We start from the raw sequence: 26,242 nt of genomic DNA on the forward strand, positions 1-26,242 counted from the left end.
GCACCGGCGAACTATGCAACTGGAAGGATTGGATGCAAATTTTTGAAAACTGTCTCCACTGGTAAATAACACCCCGGCTAACTTGGAAATGAGGTATGATGTCGAAAATCCCGAACCACCCCTTTAATTCAAGATTTTAAAGTACAACATAATTTGAGAATTTATTCTCAATCAGAATGCCATACTGACTGAGACAGGTGGAGCTGGGGAGGGAGGAGGGTAATGAGCTCCTGAAAACACGATAGCTGATGATAATACTGAAGGAGATTATATATGTATACAGTGATGGGCGTCGTATTCCTATAGGTAGAGGATCAGCTGAGAGTCACTGATGTGAGCTTGACTAATGTGACCTCACAGAACTGACGCTACGCTTGATGTTTATGAGTTTGTGCAAATCACTAACATGAGCAATAGTAATTAGCAAACACAATAAATATGGTTTGCTAAAGTAAAATAATGCTTATATAACAGAATTACCCAGAATCAAACCGGTAATTCAAGTTCATAACAATCATCAAATTCAGCTGTCAATCAAATAAAACATAGCAATCCTCATCACTCCTTAACACTCAAAATACACAAAACCAACACAATTCTCTGCTAGTCAAGTCGACACATGCCACAAATGGATCTAATCTGCTATTAGAGATCATCTGAGCTCTGAAAAGCATTATGGGTATCTTAACAACATTGAGACACAGATCCTATCAGACAGAAATGTGAGGGGTCACTTCAGAGGGACGGTCCACCCTTCCTGAGAGGAAGTGCGGCCCGGTATCGGGTCTTACATCTGTGGAGGAATTATGGGAAATATCTGACAGACCAAACAAGAGGGTGGAAGGCAGGATTTCTTCATCTTGGCCCTCAGAAACGTGCCTCTTCTTCTCTTTTATTACAATACGCCATTCAAATATATTTTTTTTAACTTTTTATAATAGATAGCCGTTGATAACAATGGGTAAATATTCACTAATGCATGTAAAAGTTAATTATTAATCCGATTAAAATAATAATAAAGATTTCACTGCTTTGAAGTTAAAAGAAAACTGATTAAGAAAAAATATAATAATCATAAATAATAATAATAGTGTATGTAAAGTAATAAAACGAATAAAAACTAAAACAAAATAAATAACAACAACTTAATGAATAAAAACACAAATTATGACTTTATACTGCTAATTATACTGTCATCAAGGCTAATCTGTATGTTCCCTATATAAGATACATGAATATTAATCGCTGTCATTTATTATATATCCTGGTTACTCCTTATTGGTCTTAAAGGAATATTTCTGCCATCATTTACTTGCAATAATGTCAATGTATTACTGTATTTTTGATCAAATAAATGCAGCCTTTTTGCAGAAGAGACTTTAAAAATCTTACAGGACCCAAACTTCAGTGCTTTTATAGCACTTTGTTTCTCATGTTCATTCCCTTTCACGGCTCATCAAAACATTTCCTTTTATGCAGCACAGCAAAAAAGAAAGTCATACAGGTTTGGAACGAGATAAAGATTAAGAGTAAATGATGACAGGATTTTCACTATCCTTTAATAAGCTAACGATAGCATTATTAAAAAGGCGGCGTGCGAGCTGAACTCAATAATGGCTGAATGTGATTTATGCGGTCGGGGTGACAGATGGCAGTGCTGATAATTCAACCCCATTTCTAACACGATCAAATGAGGTCTGCTCTATACGCTGACACTGGAAACTCTTTAAAACATTTTCTAGGAAGCAAACTGATTAAACATTATAATCCGCCTAAATGAACGGCTCTCGGACAACATAAACGCACGACTGATGGGAACAGTGTTAGATTCAGTGGGGGATGGGTAATAATCTGGGGCGGTAAAATAACACCTCTGTCCTGCCTACGTGCAACACACACACACACACACACACACACACACACACACACACACACACACACACACACACACACACACACACACACACACACACACACACACACACACACACACGTTTAAGGGTGACCCAGGGTCAGAGGACATCCCCACTATTTTACTGAGCATCTGTCTGCAGGGTTGTGTGGGATTGCCTCAATAACAGCAGAGTTGCTCAACACTATTCTTATGCCATCTGCACACACTGACGCCATCCAGTTAAAAACACACATGTGGTTTTCCACGTCATGAGTTTTTCTCCTCATCTCACAACCAGGTCACCCAAAATCTTCAATTACGCTCCCTCATGCCATTCCAAACCCATAAGACTTCAGTTCATCTTTGGTACACAAATGAAGATATTTCTAATAAAATCAGAGATTTCTGTCCCTCCACTATTCATTCTAACGCTTCAAAAAGTGCATAAAGAGATTGTAAGAGAAATCCATATGAATTGAGTGGTTTAAGAAACACATTCACTTTAGATGAACAGGTTTAATTTAGGCTTTTATTCACATATAAACACTGATCAGTGAAACAGCACTTGTATATGTTGGCTGTTGACTTAATAAACTGAAGGGATGTATATACAGTACACACACACACACACACACACACACACACACACACTGAGAGTGATTCATCTGTGCAAAATAACATGCATGAATTTGATTTCATGCCAACTTTAACACTAAGCATTCAACTCAAGCTAGAAACATACCAAACAAAAATGCATGAAAATGTCAAACTCTGTTTGTAACAGAAATCATTCGCTCACCTTAACCGACTCCAATAAACTTTTGGGGAAGAACCGTCTGAGTCCAACGTCCTTTCTGTAAAACAGAGCAGAAATCTCAGCACAGATGCAATGATGTCATCGCAGTCTCAAAGACTTTATTAAAGTGCTTTTTAATAAAGACGTCTACGTTCATCTGGTGAACAGATCTGACTCAGCATGTGAAGAGCTAAACGCCAGGATGAAGCTCTTGGACGGGTTGGAGGACATGTGGAGTAAATGAAGCAGTTTTTACAAACATCTTTGAAAACACAAGCATCACTTGTTTGTTGCCCTCATATACGGTACATGTGTAAAAAATTATAATAACAATAAAAATCTCATGTCAACATCTAATATGTTTTTACAGACATGCTTTAAACACATTAACTAAATTTACTAAATGAATTGAACAGTTTCCTCCTTTTGTCTGGCCTGTATTTCCAACCTCTCACTGCATCAACTAATTACGCATGTTTCGATGAAAACTAAATATATGGAGGTTAATTAAAAGCTAGAATTTTGTTTTTACTCTTCCTATAAATATTTTTAGATTTTATTTGACACCATTTATAATTAAAAGTCTTGAGCTGAGCAAGTTATGCATCAAACTGTTACCATCATATTTTTTCTTTTAAAGTAATGAAAAATTCATCCAAACATCATCCCTTCAAATCTCCTGTTTTTATCACTTCATCTTTTGTTTTGTTACATTTGTCAGAAGGAGCATGTCAAGTGGTTTACCAGAATTTTGCAAACAACTAAAATTGAAATTAAAGAAATAATAATGTTTGACATTACTATATACAATTTACTAGATAGAAAGCCTATATTATTTTTAAGAACATGTAGTTTGTGGACCCTATCCTCCTGCCCTGTATCTTTCAGCAGACTCAGGCTCTGTGAGCGAGCAGGACGGGGATTTAAAGCCCAATAAAACCCAACAGTCCCGAATGATTGTTTCATCATTTAATCTAAGTGAAAAGCGCTTCGGTTCAGCTTTGCTCAGATTTAACCGCGTGGCGCCTCGCCAAAAACAACTCAACCATGTTTATGGGCCTCGAGAGCGACACATCACTCGATACTTTACACTGCTGTGCTAAACTTTTAGTCCAGAGAGGTTACACCTACTCACTCGTTATCATGAATATCTCACACAGTTTACAGTAAAAGCACTAAATGACACTTATATAAGGCTGGGAATGATGCTAAACAAATCCAGCATACATGCTGCGTCCCAATTTGCATACTACCTGTCCTAAATCATATTCAAAATTAGAATGAGTGTGTATGTCGTGTGTTTGTTGAAATGAGGATGAGGATTCATTTAGAACTACAAACACAAATAAAAAAGTGTTTAAAAACTACAAACATGGCGGATGTGCGAGACCAATGGTTAAGAAGAGAGGTTTAGTTAAAGGGGTTTGAGTGATTAATTATCAGTATCTTACCTGACAAAAAGATATTTATTCAACGTTATCCACATTATATTTAATCTGTAACAATATTTTTAACCTTTATAATGATACGTTTGGTCATTAACGTTTAAAAAAGAAAAGCACACGAGGAGTCTCTGCATGAAAGACCCACGACTGGCAGATCAACAAGCTGCTTTTTTCTTTCTGATACAGCAGGATATTAAATTAATTTGTATGTGGAGGATTTTAACCTACTAACCTATTTGCCTACTTTTCTACTACACACTCAAAAAGTATTTATTTTAATAAATTTTAACTTTCTTCATAAAAACAGTACATACTTTTAGGGCCTAGTATAAGTATATGAACTTATACAAGTATATATATATATATATATATATATATATATATATATATATATATATATATATATATATATATATATATATATAATCACTGTATTCAAGCTAGTTGTCAAGGTACCTTTTCTTATTTTTATTTAGCTGAAAATTTAACTGAAATAAAAATGTATAATAATAAAAAATCGATTAAGAAAAATTAAAAAGAAACCGGAATATATAAAATAAAAACTAATTCTAAATACGAATTAAAACTATAATAGTATCTCAATGACAGTAAAATAACAGTTGTTCAGAGGTTAAGCAGGGGTTAACCAGCTTCTGTCAGAGCAGCTGTCACTCAAATCAGACTGGCGCTGTGATTGGTGCACTCTCCGCCCTGCCCCGCCCCCTGAGGGGCCAGAGCGCTGCTGTGTGACTGCGGGCGATCAGACGGAATGACCCGCAACTAATGCACACGTGTGTGTGTATGTGTGTGTGTGTGTGTGTGTGTGAGTGAGTGAGTGCATCAGTCCTGCTGAGGTGGAAGTGTGACTTTGTCCATGTGTGGCAGTGTTAATTATAGTTAACACAAACCAAAACCATAAAAATCATTTTCATTACTTGAAATAATATAAACATTAACTGAAATAAGATTAAATATAAAAAAAAAACGTATCTTATTTCATCTAGTTGCCAGGTCAGCTTTTCAGCTTTTTATTTATTTTAGCATTTTGAGATCATATTGGCCGCTAACTGTGCCGTTCTGGCCATTAGACTCCTCTAGATATAATATTCAGCATCATCTGCCATCATGAAACTCAATTAAGCTGTCAATACTCACTCTAAGAGTTCATAGTTGGATTTTTTATCCAGAGCGTTTCCTCTCATCTCTCTGTAGAATCTCCTGGAAAAGACAAAAGCACAGATGAAATGAGTTTCAGCAGAACATTCAGAAGCTCGTGTTCAGAGTCTGACAGGAGGAGGACCTGATCTCCAGACACCCGAGCTTCAGAGCGATGTCCTGCTCCACCTGATCCGCCATCTCCAGCAGGTAATCATTCTTCACCTGTAAACAATACATACATTCAGTGAGATTTCATACAAGAGATTTTGACTGGATGGATGGATTTTGTAAGTTGCTTTGGATAAAAGCGTCTTGCAGTACATGCATATGTAAACGAAAGCAATAAACTAAAACCTATTTCAATCAGCATTGTGTTTAACAGATCAATATATTGTATCATAATCTTTATACATTTATATATAGAATAATTTATATATAATTTTATATTAAAATAAAAATATTGTTATACTTGATAAGTATTTAAGTATTATAAAAATGAATACATAAATTAATACAATGTAATAAATATACTACATATTTTTTCTTCATAACACATTATTATTTATTGATCAGTTAAAATAATATGATGCATTAATATTTATATAATTTTTTTTTTAGATATAATAATTTTATATATTACAAATTTAATATAAACATGAATAAAAATAATAAATACTTTTTCTATAAAAATTATACCATAATATGATGCACATGAAAATGTCATATAATTTAATTATTTGTGATAGTTAATATAATATAATTTTGATATAATCAATTTTGAAAATGTATATTAGAAAATTTTATATTAAATTATAAAGTATTTGATATAAACTTAAATAAATTATATTAAAAAAATGCTTTATATGACATATCATGTACAATATCATTGACATTATGATGCAGTTTGTATAGCAAAAGTACATATTTATTATTTTTTTCATGTTTATATTAAATGTTACATTCCATTATGATTTATTGATTGGTTGTGATGTAAGAGTCAGAGAGACTGTATATCTGTGATTGATGATGTCGCTGAGAGCTCGAGCTGTTTGCCGTTTAATACGGCAGGTGTTCTGCTCCAAACACACACACACAAACACACACACACACACACACTCCATCACTCATCACGGCCCGCACAATAATACGACTTCATCACAGACGGCCTTTACAGAATCTGCCGTAACGTCCTTCTATTGTCCAGATGATGAACAGCTTTAATAAAACTAAACCATGGTCCTCCCTGTCAGCGGGAACTCTGCTGGAGGATTGTGGGATATCACGGTCGATGCTCTGATGTTTTTGCCTATCGAGGCTTCTTGAATGACAGCGAATGGAACGGACACGCGCCACAAACCCGTCGACCTGCTATAAACACACACACACACACACACACACACACACACACACACACACACACACACACACACACACACACACACTCCAGTGGGACGAGGGCACCTTCACCTGCTGATAAAAATAGTTCAGTGTCGGTTTGTCTTCAGCAAACTGGTTCAGGAAGCCCTTGGGCAGGTAACGGATCCTCAGTTCATACCTGAGGACGAGAGAGAGCAAAACACCGTAAATAAAAGAGTCATGACAGGATAAGTCATCATGTACACACACGCACACACACACATTTCACACCTGTGCTGCTAAGAGAAAGAATATCATCACCAAATCTCATATTTCACCCACAAATCAAAAGAAAATAAGGAACTATATTGTGCTGAAAAAAGCTTACTTTGAAGGTTTTTTTGCATGCTTTTTATGACAATTAAGCACATTTTCTATAAAACAAATAGCATTTTATTTTATACTATTTTTTACAACAATTTTATTTTATTATTATTTGATTTTCATAATTGTTAGTATAATAATAACTACATTTTATTCTTCTGCACTTTTAAAGGTACTTAAGAAGCTTTACAAGAGATACAAATAACAAAAGCATAAAAATAACAAAATTTTATTTTATTTTAATTTTATTTTGCCAAATTATATTAGAGTATTTACTTGTACTTGAATATGTACTTGTATTATAAATATATATATATACACACACACACATATATATATATATATATATATATATATATATATATATATATATACACACACATTGTATGCAGCAAACAAATAAGCAATACTAATGTACAGTTTTTATCCGCTTATGAAGGATAACACAATGAAAACTTGAAAATGGGGAACATTACACATTAAAAAGACAATGCAGACCTCATGACCGCAGCACACACATGATCCCTGCTTACTCTAAACACTCAAAACAATCAATACTGGAGGATTTATCATTGAAAACATGCAGCTGATCCCTGCAGCGGAATGAAACGCTCAATATCGATATGAGCCATGAAAAACCCATCATGAGCACAACACATGAATCACTGTCAAGCGCAGCGCTCAAATCATTATTGTTCTGTCCAGCGTCTACACTCGGATCTTTACAGTCTTTACAGCATGGCTTCATTTGAAGAGTCCTCTGCTGTTTCCAGAGGAAATGATCCTTCATGGCTTTTCATGACTTCCTGGAACTTGCTCAGGAAATGATCGAATCTCAGTTCCTGAGAAGTGGAGAAAGCAGGAGCTCAAACGCAATTCACACACTTCTACGACACACTAAAAATCATGTCTGCTGGGAAAGGTGGTTGCTCTGGTGTTCAACCGGAAAATTTGTTCTCGACTTTTAGGCACATAAGATTAAAACTGTTCTAAAAACAGCTTTAAAAAGCAGATTTAAAGAAAGGGTTGGAAAACTGAATGGCAAAAAACTGTTTTCGTCTGGTTAAAAAAATATGTAGAGTGTATGCTAAATATGTTGTAAATGGCACAAATTAATAAAACACATTTTTTCCAATTTAAGATAAAAGCATATTTTGCCTTAAAATATTGTAAATGCCAAATTATATTAGAAAATGTACTTAAAGGGGCAAGAAAATACATTTTGGGTGAATGCAAAATGTACTTTGGATGATATAAACCTATTTATTTCAAGTCAAGTCAAATTTATTTGTATAGCGTTTTTTCACAATACACATTTTAAAGCACCTTAAAAGAAAGGCATATGGTGTATATACAGTAAATTACATAAAAATATTAAAACAAGGAAATACAAGTAAACTTAGACAAAAACAATATAAACAATATATATTATATATAATAATATTTAAATTTTTTAACACTTGTACACTGTTTTAATATTTTAACACTTGTACACTGTTTTAATATTTTAACACTTGTACACTGTTTTAATATTTTAACACTTGTACACTGTTTTAATATTTTAACACTTGTACACTGTTTTAATATTTTAACACTTGTACACTGTTTTAATATTTTAACACTTGTACACTGTTTTAATATTTTAACACTTGTACACTGTTTTAATATTTTAACACTTGTACACTGTTTTAATATTTTAACACTTGTACACTGTTTTAATATTTTAACACTTGTACACTGTTTTAATATTTTAACACTTGTACACTGTTTGTACAAGTAAACTTAGACAAAAACAAAATATACAATATATATTATAATATAATAATATTTTAAAATTAAATATATTTATTTATGAAGAAACTATATTAAAATTTTTTTTTAAATTTAACTGAACTTATTATACTTAACACATTTTTATAATATTTAGATATAAACATTTATTTAAGATGAAAATATAATACAAATGGCCAAAATATCTAAAGTGGAAAAATAAAATATAACAAAAATATTATAAAAATAAAAAACTTAAAATATACATTTCTAAAAATATATCAGAATTTTTTCTTCTTTTAGCTGTACGTGAAATTTTTCACACTTTGGGAATGATGGGTATTCCAATCCTGCGAGGCCTAATAATGAGGTAATTTTGTGTGCAGATGATTGGTTATCGCTGGGGACGCGATCGCTCCTGTTTCTCTGTTGAGGAAATCAAAGCAGCGAGAGTGAAAGAACGAGCTCATCCGCCTCACAGCGCAAACGACCCATCAACACCTCCGTAACACCACAACTACAGTTAGTCTGGATTCGGGATGACATCAGCAGTCTGACAGAGCATCATGTGACAGCAAAGCATCCTCTCACATTATCTGATTACAGCTTCTGAGGCTCACAAGAGTCAGTCTGACAGGGACATATGAAGACCACACTCACATCAGAGGATCAAGAACAGACATAATTCTCTGTAAAATGTCAAAACGGGAGTAATTTGTTGGGAAGGAATGCAGGATGGAATCTGGCTGGGATTTCCCAGTGATTCATACCGGCTCTGAAAAGAGAAAATAAAGATACTGAGGGAAGAAATTAGTAGAAAAAGTGATTATTCAGGATTGAGGATGTTTTGTTGTTTTTTTAAGTCTCTCATTGCTAATCTATGGGGTTAGAATTGTTGCATTATTCCAAATAAAAAGATTGAGATTCACAAACAAAATGTAAAGAGATTCACAAAAAATGTATCAAATTCACATATGCATAGATTAAGATCCACAATTAAATGTAAAGAGTTTTACAAACATGCATACAACTCACAAATAAATAAAATGAGTTTTGCCAAGAAAACAATACATTTATAAATGTGTTTTATGTCACAAACACAACTGCTTGGCATTTACTTGTGAACTGCTTCCTGTGCATTTGTAAATCCCCTCACGCATCTGTGGATTTTGAAACACTTCTAGCATCGACGTGCTACAAATCCACAAATAAGTGGACTCCTCCCACCGTTTACCTAAGCCAATCAGATAACGGCCACATTGAGCTGACCAATCGTAGCACGTTTCTCGCTGATCAAAAATACAGCAAAAACAGCACACTGCAAAAAATACTTTTCTTCCCTAGTATTTTTGTCATGTTCCCAGTCCAAATATCAAACATTTCTTAAATCAAGATGCATTTACTAAAGTAGTAAAATGACGTAAGATATTAAGTCTTGTTTTCTGGGGAAATAAATAAAAACTAAGTGAGTTTTTGCTTAAAACAAGCAAAATTATCTGCCAATGGAGTGAGAAAAATAACCTTGTTTCTATTTGAATTAACATTATTTTTCTCACCTCATCGGCAGATAATTTAGCTTTTTTTAAGCAAAAACTCACTTCATTTTGATTAATTCCCCCAGAAAACAAGACATCATATCTTATGTCATTTTACTCATCTAGTAAATGATTCTTGGTTTAAGAATTGTTAGATATTTGGACTGGAAACAAGACAAAAATGCTGAGTAAGAAAAGCATTTTTTGCAGTGCAATATTGTGAAATATTATTACGGATCAACAGGAATCTTAGAAATTTCGCACATATTTTATGCAAATTTCTCAGCTGTTGTACAAAAGTTTGCAGAAACTACTGGTTCCAAAAGAAACTGGCGCTAAACTTAAAACTAAATGTTTTTTAGAGACTAAAAGCAAGGTCACTTTTATATCGGGTCGATCTTGACCAGAACAAGCAGCAAAGTAAACCAGATTTCATTCTGGCTATATAAGACTAGTCTATATCTGTCAAGAGTTCATGGAGCAGGTTTTACACTGACCATCAAAATGACAATAATCTCCTCCTGAGCACTTTACGAGCCGTTTGCGCCCCTAAACTATAGAGATAATCAACAGCCTCCACACACAGCAGCTTGCACACACAGGGCCGGAGAAAGCAGGATTTTAAATCACTGACAGGACAAAAGCTGGTCGGTTGAATGGAGATGCAGCTGCTTCATGAGGCACACGGGCATGACCGGTCCGCTGGTGCATTGTGGGTAGAGACGAGGTCACATAAAATACCATCTGTGAGGGAATAACTCGCATCTATAAAGGCTCAAGACCCTGATAAAATAAAATAGACACACACGGACACCGACAAAGAGAAGCGCGGCAGAAGGCACACACACTTAGAGGCCGATGAATTCAAACACTCCTCCTGCTGTAATGACAATCACAAGAGCATCTCACTGGCAAAGACCAGCCCTCCATACACACACACTCACTCACAGAATCGAACACACTCACAGAATCGCACACACTCACTCACAGAATCGCACGCACACGCGCACTCACACACAGAATCGCAAACACTCACTCACAGAATCACACACACACACACACACACACACACAATCGCACACACTCACTCACAGAATCGCACACACTCACTCACAGAATCGCACGCACACTCACACACAGAATCGCAAACACTCACTCACAGAGTCGCACACACTCACTCACAGAATCGCACGCACACGCACACTCACACACACACAGAATCTCAAACACTCACTCACAGAATCACACACACACACACAATCGCACACACTCAATCACAGAATCGCACACACACAATATCGCAAAGACTCACAGAATCGCACGCACACACAGAATAGCACACACAAACAAACAAACAAACTCACACACACACTCAGAGAATCGCGCGCACACACACACACGCTCACTCTAACTCTCTCGCACAGATACACACACAAAGAAAAAAAAATCACACACACACTCACAGAATCGCAAACACTCACTCACAGAATCACACACAAACACAGAATCGCGCGCACACACACACACACACACACACACACACACACACACACACACACACACACACACACACACACAGCCCAATAAACATCCAAAAAAAAACAATAGTGCACATAAAAAAAATCACATTCAGGTTCCTTTGCTGCTTCCCAGCCCGATCAGCAGAAAGCTCCCAAAACCCTGTTAACACCAGATCCACCAAATCCAGTACATCCACCAGATCCAGTAGATCCACCAGATCCAGCAGACCCACCAGATCCAGTAGATCCACCAGATCCAGCAGACCGGCCAGATCCAGTAGATCCACCAGACCGAGCAGATCCACCAGATCCAGTAGATCCACCAGACCCAGCAGATCCAGGAGAACCAGTAGATCCACCAGACCCAGCAGATCCACCAGATCCAGTAGATCCACCAGACCCAGCAGATCCACCAGATCCAGTAGATCCACCAGATCCAGTAGATCCACCAGACCGAGCAGATCCAACAGATCCAGTAGATCCACCAGACCCAGCAGATCCGCCAGATCTAGTAGATCCACCAGATCCACCAGATCCAGCAGACCCACCAGATCCAGTAGATCCACCAGACCCAGCAGATCCAGTAGATCCACCAGATCCAGTAGATCCAGTAGATCCACCAGATCCAGTAGATCCACCAGACCGAGCAGATCCACCAGATCCAGTAGATCCACCAGACCCAGCAGATCCAGTAGATCCACCAGACCCAGCAGACCCACCAGATCCAGTAGATCCACCAGACCCAGCAGATCCACCAGACCCAGCAGACCCACCAGATCCAGTAGATCCCCCAGATCCAGTAGATCCACCAGATCCAGCAGATAAACAATATCCAGTAGATCCACCAGACCCAGCATATCCACCAGACCCAGCAGATCCAGCAGATAAACAATATCCAGTAGATCCACCAGACCCAGCATATCCACCAGACCCAGCAGATCCACCAGATCCAGTAGATCCAGCAGATCCACCAGATCCACCAGACCCAGCAGATCCAGCAGATCCACCAGATCTAGTAGATCCAGCATATCCACCAGATCCAGTAGATCCAGCAGACCCAGCAGATCCAGTAGATCCACCAGACCCAGCAGATCCACCAGATCCAGCAGATCCAGTAGATCCACCAGACCCAGCAGATCCACCAGATCCAGTAGATCAACCAGACCCAGCAGATCCACCAGATCAAGTAGATCCACCAGACCCAGCAGATCCAGTAGATCCAGCAGATCGAGTAGATCCACCAGACCCAGCAGATCCACCAGATCCAGTAGATCCACCAGACCCAGCAGATCCACCAGATCCACCAGATCAAGTAGATCCACCAGACCCAGCAGATCCAGTAGATCCAGCAGATCGAGTAGATCCACCAGATCCAGCAGATCCAGTAGATCCACCAGATCCAGTAGATCCACCAGATCCACCAGACCCAGCAGATCCACCAGACCCAACAGATCCACCAGCTCCAGCAGATCCACCAGGTCCAGTAGATCCACCAGACCCAGCAGATCCACCAGATCAAGTAGATCCACCAGATCCACCAGACCCAGCCGATCCACCAGACCCAGCAGATCCACCAGATCAAGTAGATCCACCAGATCAAGTAGATCCACCAGATCCAGTAGATCCAGCAGACCCACCAGATCAAGTAGATCCACCAGACCCAGCAGATCCAGCAGACCCACCAGATCCAGCAGATCCAGTAGATCCAGTAGATCCACCAGACCCAGCAGACCCAGCAGATCCACCAGACCCACCAGATCCACCAGATCAAGTAGATCCACCAGATCCAGCAGATCCACCAGACCCAGCAGATCCACCAGATCATGTAGATCCACCAGACCCAGCAGATCCAGTAGATCCAGTAGATCCAGCAGACCCACCAGATCTACCAGACCCATCAGATCCAGCCTTGATGACCAGCAAACCATAATGCACTATAAAGCCAGCTCTATAATGTTTCTTCAGCAGGGATCAAAGCTGAAATCGATGTAAAATCAAAAAAGATCTCTTTAAAGGTTTGTTTGTTTGTTTGTTAATTAGTTTAAATGTAGAGCGCCTCACCTCCACTCGTCCTGCGGGCGGTTCTGCTCGTACTTCTCCCTCACGTGGGACACGCCCATGTCCGGGTGGAGCCAGTGCACGTCCCCCGACGGGTCGTGTGTGAGGCGCAGCCCGAAACATGACACCAGCTTCACTTTGTGGATGTCCACGATCTTCTGAATGATTCCCTGCAGACGCAAAACACACACAGTTCATGGTCATAAAAATCCCATAATACACGGCACACTGCGATATATAAACTGATTTATAGAACCGTAAAAATCCTGCGGGTGTTATTAGATGATTAGAGAGTTTAATGGATCCCCCTCAACCTTCACGAGACTCAATATTCCCGTCACACACACTATAACCGCAGTGCAGTGGAGTCAGAGACACCGTTCAAACACACCAGAGAACAAGGGCTTGGGTCAGTACCATTATTTTTAAAAGAAATTAAAAAAATTATTCCTCAAGGACGCATTAAATTGATCGTTGACAGTTAACATATTTATAATGTTACAAATGATTCTATTTAAAATAAATGGTGTTTTTTTAACTTTCTGTTCATCAAAGAATCCTGAAAAATAAAAGGTATCTCGTTTTCTAAACATTGATAATAATCATAAATGTTTCTTGAGCAGTAAATCATCATATTATACTGATTTCTAAAGGATCATGTGACACTGAAGACTGGAGTAATGATGCTGAAAATTCAGCTTTGATCACAGGAATAAAATTACACTTTACTATATTTTCACATAGAAAACACTTGTGTTAAATAGTAATATTATTTCTTTTTTTACTGTATTTGTGATCAAATAACAGGGTGCCTACAAATTAAATTTAAGACTTTTTAAGACCTTTTTAATGCCACTTTGAATCAAATTTCATACCAAACCTGTGATGGAAATACACATTATATTACATACTTAATGTTTTTGTAATTGAAGTAATTTAATATTAACCACTTGTTTATTGAACTAAAATCAATGTAACATTTGCAATCCTGAGAATATTCAGCAAAATAGCTCCTGTCATGTTATGGTACTTAACTATATCATATGTTATAAATAAAAAACTGAACTTTTTGAATTATTACCTCAGTATGTTTCTTCTGTGAGTTTTTTATGTGTGCTGTTATGCTCATTTGTTTTGATTTCTCACTATAAAATCTCTCAGAGACAGGCAGCGCGAGTCTCAACAGCGCCACCAGAAATACATTATCATTATCAATCGCTGTTTATGTAACAAAATCAGAATCATTCTCGCGATTCCATACTTCACTGGTTATTTGATGGACGTTGGGTCCGTCAGACTGGAGACATTTTAGCTGTAATGTGACCAGAAATATTTAAGACCCATCGATTCTAAATTTAAGACATTTTAATACTTTTTAAGGCCTTTTATTAGGAAAACTTTATTTAAGACATTTTCAGGACCCGCGGCCATCCTGAAATAAATGCAGCATTGGTGAGCAGAAGAGACATTTTTCAAAAACATTTTAAAAAATCGTACCGACTCCAAACTTTTCAGTATATGGTATTCGTTACCTTAACTACACGCATACATTTGGATTTTTTTTAATCATGAATAATTTGTTTTCTGGGTGTTTCTCACTAGATGTAATCTTGTCATGTCCTAAAATATCTAATATTTTTAACTTCTTTTAGTATTCCTGTCATCACTTCAAATAAAAATATTTAAATCAAAAATGCGGATATTTTTTACTTCGTACCCCACAAATATCGCCGAGGAAGCTGGGTGGTTGCCATGGCAACGCCGTGGCCCCCATTGATTGGATTATGGAGCTGACGAGGTCTCTGAAGACACACACACACACACTGAAATGGCTCACAGCAGTGTTTCTGTGACTCTTTCTGGTTACACACTAAATGGATTACATGATCACAAAAGAGCAGAATAATACACTGACTCTAAATTAATGATTGAATCAGCTGCAATTCAGTTAAATAAATAAGATCTAATAGCAATCTAATGTGCACCAAAGTTTCATGATAATATTGTTAATTTTATATGGGAATGGTATAGTCCTTGTTTTTTTTACTATTAAATGTATATAAAATAAATGTATAAATAAAATAAATAAAATATAAATAAATAAATGTGAAATAAGTGTTTTTATTGTTCACTGAAACTATTAAAAATTGTTTTCGGGAACTGAAATAAAGCTGAAAAAACGTATTACAAATATAAATTATTCATGAATCACTTACATTTCTAATATTTAAAAAAATATCATTTAAAACAAAACAAAAATATATAAAATATATTTTAGTAACCAATGAAATGTGGGATCAGTGCAAAACAAATCAATATTACACTGGCATTAAAAACGGAAAAATAAGTAAACTAAAATTATGAAACAATGGAAAGCTTTGACCAATTTATGCAGACTTGTGACATCAAATGAATTCTACATAAATGCCAAACCTTGTGTCATATAAAGTACAGTATATATTTCTGGTGTCTCTGTACACAGTAAATAACCATAAAAACAGAGGCTTGGCCCAACGGCCTGACAGAAATACTGGGACTATAGAGCTCTTCACAGAGGACGTCAAGCGTTTCATCAGGCCTAGACACTCACTCTGGCTCTGCAGCCAAAACACTGCAAATTTACATGAGGGCAGGCTCAGGTGACTGAGTTTCAGGCCTGATGGGAAGGAGAGATTGACTAGCGTAAGGGCAGCTCAGTGTTGGGTTTTAGCAGCATATAAACAGCGCTCAGGCCAGCTGGAACCTACGTCTACACGTGGCCTTCACATTACGACTGAGGGTTTGGCAAACCGGCGGCGTGCAGGAATAACAGAACTGGATTTCCCCCGGCACACTGGGAGCGCTTCAACATGCACTTTCTGTAAGATCTCAGCCTTTAAAATAAATTAGGTACTAGGAAAAGAGACTCATGCACCATTAAGATCAACTCAAGCACTCGCCTTTATTAAAAAAAATACATAAATAACCACAAGGAAATTTACACTATGCATATAACATCTCTAAAAACAATGCACATGAAATTTAAATGAACATCCATTTTGTAATTGACTAGTTGCCCCCTTATACACATAATACACAGAAGACGTGAGTGAAGTCAAGTTAAAATGGATGTTGGTATCAGCCTGTTAATCCAAGAGTGTAACAACAGCAAATCTCTCATTAGAATAATTAAAGTGCTTCATTTGGCCGAGTTTAATGAGATAATCACTGCGGTGTAGATCTGCAACTCAAATTAATCTGTAAAAGATCAACTATATGATACGTTAACATGCTTTACAGCAGTATTATAGAATTATAAAATGGATAAATCCGGGTGAATTCATTACAACAACGTTCCCGCTGAAATAAAAGATTTTAAAAAACTGCATTGTATTTCTTAGCATAATTAAAACAACATGAACAAATTCGCATACACTAAAATCATAAAAATTGCAAAAACATCTGTTACTGTGCCTAGATGTTAACCTTCACTGTCTTTTCTTTAAAATGACCTTCTATTCATTTATAAAAGAACTTTAATTCAGCAATGGTTTAAAATGTCATTTGTTGCTCAGCATCATTAGCATCTCAAGTAATTTGCATGTAAATTATCAATTAGAAGTTGCCATTCAGATCCTGTTTTGTTATTTTATATTTAGGTGTGAATGCTAATGCATTCAATTTATATTTGCATATTCATTTATTCATTATGCAGATGCCCAAGCAACTGAAAAATACAGAACGCTAATTCAAAACATATAAAAAAGGTTTTTTTCTCTAAAATATGAGTCATTTTCAGCAGAAATGACATGTTTGCAGAATTTAATAGTCAAAGTTTTTAGATTCTCCATTCGTTCTTCCACTTTTTCATGCCACAAAATATTCCTCATTTTAATCTTCTGCAAATCAAATCCCTGCTGCTGGAAATCTGAACATCTGTGGTAAAGCTTGAAAAGATCCTGCATTAGAAAAGCACACTTCTGTCGCGATTAAACCACACAAACAGTGTCTGAGCTTCAGGCTTGTTTAATCTGGACCTCAGCCAGACCTCCACATGTCCTCAATGATCAGAAGACAAACACTTTGTTCTTTGGATTAAGGCAAGGAAACACAGATGAACAGGGTAACCATTTTAACTATTAAATTTCCCCATATTTCCCCAGTTGATTAATCTCAGTAGATGAAGAATTTTTATCTGTAAAGCTGTAAAGTTTGGTGTGTGTGTAAAGTCTAAAACTCACCACCTTTAAGATATGTATTGCAATTAAAATCTACAGATGCAAATAAATAAAGTATAACAAAATAAAAACGTAAATGTGTATTTAATGGGGTTTTATTTTTTCCCCACTAGTCTAAAATTAGATATGTTATGGAAGCAAAATCTCAACTGACCAGTGCATGAAAAAACAATGCTTTTGTCTGCAGTGTCTTGCCTTAACATGCACTGAAATGTCTTCTTGTTGACTTAAAATCATCACACATTAAGACAGTTTGTGTCCAGACTTAGAAACGTGAGAGGTCACCAAAGACCTCAGAGATCAAGAGGACCAGCATGTTTAATCTTCCTGTGGATTTGAACACAAAAATCTGCTTAACACACACGCTAATCAATACAAGTGCTGCGTCTCTAACTGAGCGGTCCATCTCGACTCTGTCCTCCAGAGTCTGGCATTGATTCAATTTCAGGAGGGAAAATTAAACCTTCCGGTGAAAGCTGAGCTTCAGAAGGGCTTGTATATTTCCTGAAGAGACACATTTACATGTCTGAACACATACAGGCACAAAAATGGTGATGTCACCAAACCCATCCTGCAATTATGAATCAAAAGACTGTCAATAAAGTGGACAAACACACTTTCTGGTTTGAGGTGGTCTACTTGCTCTAAAAACCTTGACGAAGCTGGTCTAACTGATTAAATCCAACAAAAATTCAACCAAACGACTATCAAGACCTGCTCAGAGCAGCTGATGACTAAAATGACCAACTCAAACCAGCCGGAAGCGCGTTTCGTCACTACCTCACTAAAGAGAAGCCGCAGAAAGCTAGAAGAAGCTAGCCATAAACACAGTGAGTAGTGACTTTTCCCTTGTCAGTGGTGTAAATATGTAGTTGGATTGTTTCATGTAACTTAATTCTTCTCCCTCGCTGTGTTATGGCTTTGCTATGTGGGGATAAAAGTGCTGGTTACGTTCGTGAGACAGCTGATTAGTAGGCTACTCTTGTCATTGACCGTAAAACAGTTACAGGAATCACCAACCCGTCGATCTTGGAAGCATTTTAAGTCGATCGAGTTTCCAAAATCAGAGAAAAAAGCCTATTGTGTGTAGTAAGTGCACTTACCATGGTGTCTAGGGGATACGGAGGAGAATGTTCTGGTTACGTTCGTGAGACAATCAGCTGATTACTATTATTATATTATGTATTAAGACCCTTGATGCTCACCTGACTATGGCTTTGTAATCTTTATCCATGATGTGGTTTATAATGGACTTTGGTACAGAAACTTGGTTTACTCTGGCTATTCTCTGCTGTCTCAGACGACGATGTTTGTCCCGTTTTAGCCACCGTAGCTTCTTCGAAAGGGAGGGGTGAGCAGTGGGCTGAGCCCTCAGTGCAAACTCGCAACCGAACCGCTAGATGTCGCCAAAAGCTACACACTGCACCTTTAAAGTCCCCCTGTGGTGAAAATCCAGCTTTTAATGTTGTTTATATGTCTATGTGGAGTTTTAATATGCTTTAAGACAAACCATGTGTAAATTCATAAGTCGACAGCATTGCTGAGTATTTTCTCCTTAAAACTGCAGTGAACCAAAGACAGTCTCAAAAACACGGTTTGAAATCGCTGGTGTTTCTGACGTCACAGACTACCTTGTAACCAATCAGATCAACGTGTGATCGTCAACGAGTGGATCTCTGAGCTGAGTGAGTGAGTGGAGGCGGGGCTCATTTGCAAATTCATAGAACCGCGCATACTAAATGAGGTATGGGTGTGGAGTTACATTCAAGCTATTTTAAGATGTGAAGAAATTCTTTTTCTAGGAAAAAACGTTTAAATGCGTTTAAATTTGGTGATCAAATATGAGTTTTAAGGGATAAAATGATTGACTACAGGGGGACTTTAAATCGCAAAAATACAGATGATAAAGTATTTATACATGAATGAATGCAGTATGAATGCTGTACTGAATTACATTTTATGGTGATTTATGTCGGAATATAAGGATTCTCATTGCATTGATACAGTAATGAGAAACTAACTAAAATCATCAATGAGAAACAGTCAAACATCTATCTAGACCTGCTCAAGACCAGACAATGACTAAAAAATGTCAAGATTGGACCACCTTAAAACCATGTAAAACCCTTAGAAACTGGTTCTAAAACACCGGTTCTAAAAGCTACAGAGATTGATGCGCAAAAGAAGTCGTCACCTTTATTTATATAGCGCTTTTTACAATACAGATTGTTTCAAAGCAGCTTTACAGAAATAACAGGAAAATAATGTTGTAGTAATATTGTTAAATATAAAACGAAATGTAACCCAACTAAGCAAGCCAAAAGCCAATGGCGACAAAGGCGTACATTTAACTGCAGAAGGATACAAAACAGAACTTATGTGACCGTGTGACCTTTTTCTTACCCTGACGTCAGTTGCGTCTCCATATCGGATGTTGCTGGACCAGGTGCTGTGCTCGCTGTTATTCTCAAAGTGATGGGAGACCTTCAGGACCCTATCCGGGGCCCCGGGGGCCCGTTCCGGCCCTGCACTCAGACGGGCCTTGGCCCCGGTGCCCAGGGTGTAGCTCGGGTTGGGCTCCAGGTATGCCGTCGCCATGCCTTTGTTGGGCGCTAAGTGTCTGTCATATTCTGTGCAAAAAACAAGAGGAAGGGGAAACTGGTCATTTTGACATAAAAAATAAAATCAAAATTGCATTCAGGCTTAGTGTGATTATCAAAATCACAAAGGCTGCGATTTAATGAAATAAACATATGCGCTGCATCTTTCTGAGTGAAGCGCGGCACTGTGTTTATTTACACGTGAGCAGCTCATGATCCTACTCTGAGTGTCTCGGTTCACAGTAAATGCAGTAAAATCTCATCTCTGAAATAAAAATGAACAAAAACTATATGGATGGACATATTTAAAAAAAAAAACTATAAAATAATAAAAATAACAAAATACACCACAAAATTCCTAAATCTTTAACTACAATAAACTCGAAAAGAGAAAATATCTTAATTATACATAAACGACACTGTTACAAACAAGCACAGCAAACCTGAAAAAAAAACATTTTAAATCGCAATCATAAATTTTGTATTTTTGTCATTTTGCATCAATTCGATTTCCCCCCCCCCAAATTGTGCAGCCCTATTTTACCCTTCCACACTAATTACACAGACAATAAAAACGGACATTGTTTCCAAAATAAAAGATGCTAGATTAGGACTTTCTAACAGCATCTCAGCTTTCTCACACTTCTGATATAATCTGAAGACGTTTCTCATTCTACTGTATCTGTGTGTGAAGCGGTTCGAGAGCCAGACAGTGAAATATGGCGAGGCGTGAACTACATGGTAAATTTACTCATAAAATGAAGAGGCGTAATACAGGGGCAGATGAATCGCCAGACACTTCGCAGATGGAGAGCAAATCAGTTTCCATTTAACAGCTCATGGTTACATCAGGGTTAACAGCCTGATGTGTGAAGACATGAACGAGCCTCGTCTAAGAAATATAAACGTCTCTCTAGCTGGTTAAAGCTGGTCTGGGTGGTTGTTCAGCTGGAGGGGCTGTAGTTAACTCCACACTCAGCATTAAACTAACCATCCATACATACATTAAACTCCACAACACAGATGCTGGGAAGGACTGATGTGATATTTCAGCACATTCCTCTCGGCATCATTCCAACGATCCCAGACATCCGCTTATCTGACGCTTATCACCGTCACAAATATGAAACACACCCATGACAGAGATAAACAAACGTGCAGGAACAAACACATACACACACACACCCACACACGCACACACACACACACACACATCAGGCCAGTTGCGCAAGACAACTGTTTTCAATTAGTTGCACATGAAAAGTATGAACCAAAGAGTCTTGCAGCTACACCTTCTAATACTAGTAATTGCTGACATTCACCATAGGAAATAATTCACATTCATTCTTCAGTTCTCCAAATTGTTTGGAAAACACATTTGCGGTAAAGCATTTACAATGGAAGTGCAGCACCGGGTCTAAACTGTATTTACCGTTTTAGACAGATGAACTTCTGATGTAATTCCTGTTCCATGTAAAGAGAGTGCTACAGATATAATTGGAAAATGCATTTATTTTTATGCTGATTTTTCCAAAAAGTCCCTAATGTCTGGACAGGATGATGGCTATTTCAGCGTTACAGTAGTCAAGTCAGGTCCCCATTATTTCTATAGTTATAATGTATTCTATAGAGAAACCAGACTCAGTCGGGGGACCAGTTGTACTCTGGCCTAGATAAACGAACATGTGATTTATTTAATGACAGACTAATGACAATCATCAGTGAGAAACTAACGAGAATCACAAACCATCTGGACACATTACAGTAATGCGAACTGTCATGAAGATAATGTCACAATCGCAATTAAATCATAATGGCTTTCATGAGATTCACCCGGCAGGTGAAAGGAGGTTCTTATTATTGGCTTCATTTCCTTAATACAACATAACATGGCTTTCTTTTAGTTTTGGGGTGAAACATGAGCCAGACATGAACTTGAAAGGCACACATCAAAGTGTCAGTGAATGAGCAGTTACACTCTCAGAGTCACGTATGGCACAGAGATCTCACACACACACACTGACACGCACGCACACACACACACACACACACACACACACACACACACACACACACACACACACACACACACACACACACACACACACACACACACACACACACACACACACACACACACACACACACACACACACACAGTGCTGCAGACACTGACACTATCCAAACACACCACAGTCTGTCTCATTCATACATCATCAACAAACACCAAAACATCACACACATTCAGAAGACGCTTTAAGACACCAAAGTAACTCATTAAACTCTTACTACAAGTTGAAACAAATAGATCATCACAAATAGATGTATTAAAAATGTCACAGCGTTAGACTTGGTAGGAAGTCAAACCAACGAATGACTGACTTACAGTAAATGTAATTACAATATAAAAACATATATACACTATAGACATTTTTAGTATATATATAAACATATATTTACTAAAAATGTTTATAGTGTATTTGTAGTATATATATAATAGTATATATAGACAAGTGTGTATATATATATATATATACACATACATACACTTGTCTATACACTTGTCTATATATATATATATATATATATATATGTTTCAAAACTAAGATTCTGAATGTTTTTAAAAGAAGTAAATACATACGTCACTGTATGGACACGTCAATCCTACCTGTGAGTAAAAACGGCCAGCAAACACACGGTACAGCGAAGTCATGCGACACACATCCATCTCTGTCGGGGAACATGAGGGAGTCGTGCGGAGAACAGAAATCCCCGGCACACGCCTGTGCCTGTAACGGGTGTGGAATATCTGACACGACACGCTTTACCGTCACACACACACGGGTCGAGCCTCTCTCCTCTCACACAGAGTCTCTTCGCTCCTGAGTCATGTTTACCTGTTCACCACTGATGTCTAATTTCCCTCAGACTCACCTGGCGTCCAGGTGTGTGGGGGTGTGGCTTAAGGCAGGAAACACCCCTATCTCCATTTAAACAATGAACACTAATACTGAATGGCTCATTCAGGGCAGATATACTGTACAAGCTCTGCTTCAAAACCTAGTGTTGTATACGGTCTACATAGGTAGCTACTTTCTATAATGATTATAGAAAGTCAACAACAGTCAAAGAGAGATGTGATAAGAGAGACATGACTCACAACTGAGTCCAATAGAGTTTGATTTTAACATAAATCTTATATGCATGAAAATACACAAAATTTAGGATGAAACAGTTTACTTTTAATTAGATTTCTCTATTTCAATAGGATTGAACAAAACGCAATTAAAAAATCCACAACAGGAACTTACTATAACTTTTAATAATTTTAATATTTTTTTTATCTTTTTAAAATGCTAAATAAACCAAAAATAATAAATAAATACTAGATCTGTTACGTTGATTCTGTAAGTATGCACTTGCTACTGTTAATATGTAAGATATGCTTCAGCTGCATAAATAGACATACATAAATGCGGTAGCAGAACTATGCAGGTGGAGCTGGGGGAGGAGGAGGGGTTCACAGCAACTCAGACCAGACCATTTAAAAGTTGAGTAAGCATCTCATTGGCTGCAGGATCAGCTTGTGATTGGGAGCCAATCAGCTTGTGTCATGCAGTAATGATGTGATTGCTGGCAGATTGCATGTAAAGGACCATCAGCCTCAGCCCTCTAGAGTTTCATGACTTCACTAGATACGACACTGAATAATGTTAATATTGTTGGCTCAAAAAATTGCTTATGATTTTCCTTATTTTTAAGTCACTTTGGATAAAAGCATTGGCTATATAAATATATATAAAGATTTAGCATGGTGCAATGGATCTCTGTGGTTACAGATTAGAATATTATATTGTTTTGGAGGGACTATTGGTGAGTAAAGAATGACAGAACTGTCATTTCTGGGTGAATTTAATTTCCCATAATGAAGCTATTAAAACAAAACGCAGCACAGAGATGGCCATGTCATTGTGAATAAAATGGGCAACGCTGAAGGAAATCTCTTCACACCGCGAGCAAGGCAGTGACCGCAGCCGAATCTGAATATAGCATCTCTAATGACTTCACAATCTTAAATGTCACGGTTCAGTCTAATTCAACTGCTCTGCATCGACACTGTCTGCCCTGTGAAAATGAGTCATTTCAGGCGATTGCATGAAGATTTCACTGAATTTCCGTCATCTAGAAGTAATGAGTCAGTATGAGACTAGTCTCTGAGCGGAAGAAAATGCTGAGTTTGCAGTCGGACAACATGAGGAAGTGTCCGTTAACGAGCTGAAACCATCCGGTGGAACAGAGATGATAGGGTCACGTCATGCTGTCACTCGTAGAGACCCACAGATATCCCAGCATGCACCAGCAATGAACAACAATGGCGCTATATCTGACTACAGGGACAGAGTGAATCAAAAATGAGGAGAGGAGAGCCCAGATCAGAGAAAAAGAAGAGAGTACAGGAGGTGAGATGAAAGCAAAGGAGACGAGATGAGACGAGAAGAGGAGACTAGACTATAAGAGAGCAAAGAAGAGATGAGAACAATGAAGAAAAGAGCAAAGAAGAGAGTAAAAGAGAAGAGAGAAGAGAAGAGACAAAAAGAAACAAGACAAGAAGAGACTAGATGAGACGAGACAAGAAGAGACGAGGTGAGGCGAGATGAGAAGAGACAATAGACAAGAAGTTAGAAGAGACAAGACAAGAAGAGACTAGAGAAGATGAGACAAGAATTAAGACAAGAAGAGAAGAGATGAGTTGAGAAAGGATGAGACAACTGAGAAAAGAAGAGACGAGACTAGAGATGAGAATAGAGAAAAATAGACTAGAATAGAAGAGACAAGAAATGAGACGAGACTAGACAAGAAGAAATTAGATGAGACTAGATAAGAAATGAGACGAGACAAGACAAAAAGAGACAAGAGAAGAGAATATACGAGACAAGAATGAGACAAGAGTCGAGATGAGAAAAGAATGAGACAAGAAGGGTCAAGATGATACAAGAATGAGACAAGAAGAGTCAAGATGAGACAAGAAGAGTCAAGATGAGACAAGAATGACAAGAATAGTCAAGATGAGAAAAGAATGACAAGAATAGTCAAGATGAGACAAGAATGAGACAAGAAGGGTCAAGATGAGACAAGAATGAGACAAGAAGAGTCAAGATGAGACAAGAATGACAAGAAGAGTCAAGATGAGACAAGAATGACAAGAATAGTCAAGATGAGAAAAGAATGACAAGAATAGTCAAGATGAGACAAGAATGAGACAAGAGGAGTCAAGATGAGAAAAGAATGAGACAAGAAGAGTCAAGATGAGAAAAGAATGACACAAGAATAGTCAAAATGAGACAAGAATGGCAAGAAAAGTCAAGATGAGAAAAGAATGAGACAAGAAGAGTCAAGATGAGACAAGAGACAAGAAGAGACAAGAAGAGTCAAGATGAGAAAAGAATGAGACAAGAAGAGTCAAGATGAGACAAGAAGAGACGAGAAGAGTCAAGATCAGAAAAGACGA

General features: G+C 37.5%; 1 protein-coding gene across 32 annotated transcripts in view; it reads right to left on the bottom strand.

The window, feature by feature from the left end:
* Window positions 1–26,242, bottom strand: part of ptk2aa (protein tyrosine kinase 2aa) — a 119,089-nt gene that overhangs the window by 43,706 nt on the left and 49,141 nt on the right. For 14 of the 32 annotated variants that reach the window (XM_077230091.1, XM_077230077.1, XM_077230096.1 and 11 more), the window contains 6 exons: window positions 20,537–20,763; window positions 13,920–14,086; window positions 6,761–6,848; window positions 5,436–5,515; window positions 5,291–5,353; window positions 2,694–2,748 (listed from right to left, as the gene is read on the bottom strand). In XM_077230091.1, the coding sequence (XP_077086206.1) occupies window positions 2,694–2,748; window positions 5,291–5,353; window positions 5,436–5,515; window positions 6,761–6,848; window positions 13,920–14,086; window positions 20,537–20,763 (680 nt within the window). Of the gene's footprint in view, window positions 1–2,693; window positions 2,749–5,290; window positions 5,354–5,435; window positions 5,516–6,754; window positions 6,849–13,919; window positions 14,087–20,536; window positions 20,764–23,401; window positions 23,690–26,242 lie in introns of those variants that run through there. The other 18 variants (XM_077230076.1, XM_077230093.1, XM_077230089.1 and 15 more) reach the window with 4 other exon arrangements.

This window comes from Siphateles boraxobius, unplaced genomic scaffold (genome assembly GCF_051911475.1).
Source record: "Siphateles boraxobius isolate OS27281-9 unplaced genomic scaffold, OSU_SipBor_1 139, whole genome shotgun sequence".
NCBI lineage: Eukaryota > Metazoa > Chordata > Actinopteri > Cypriniformes > Leuciscidae > Siphateles > Siphateles boraxobius.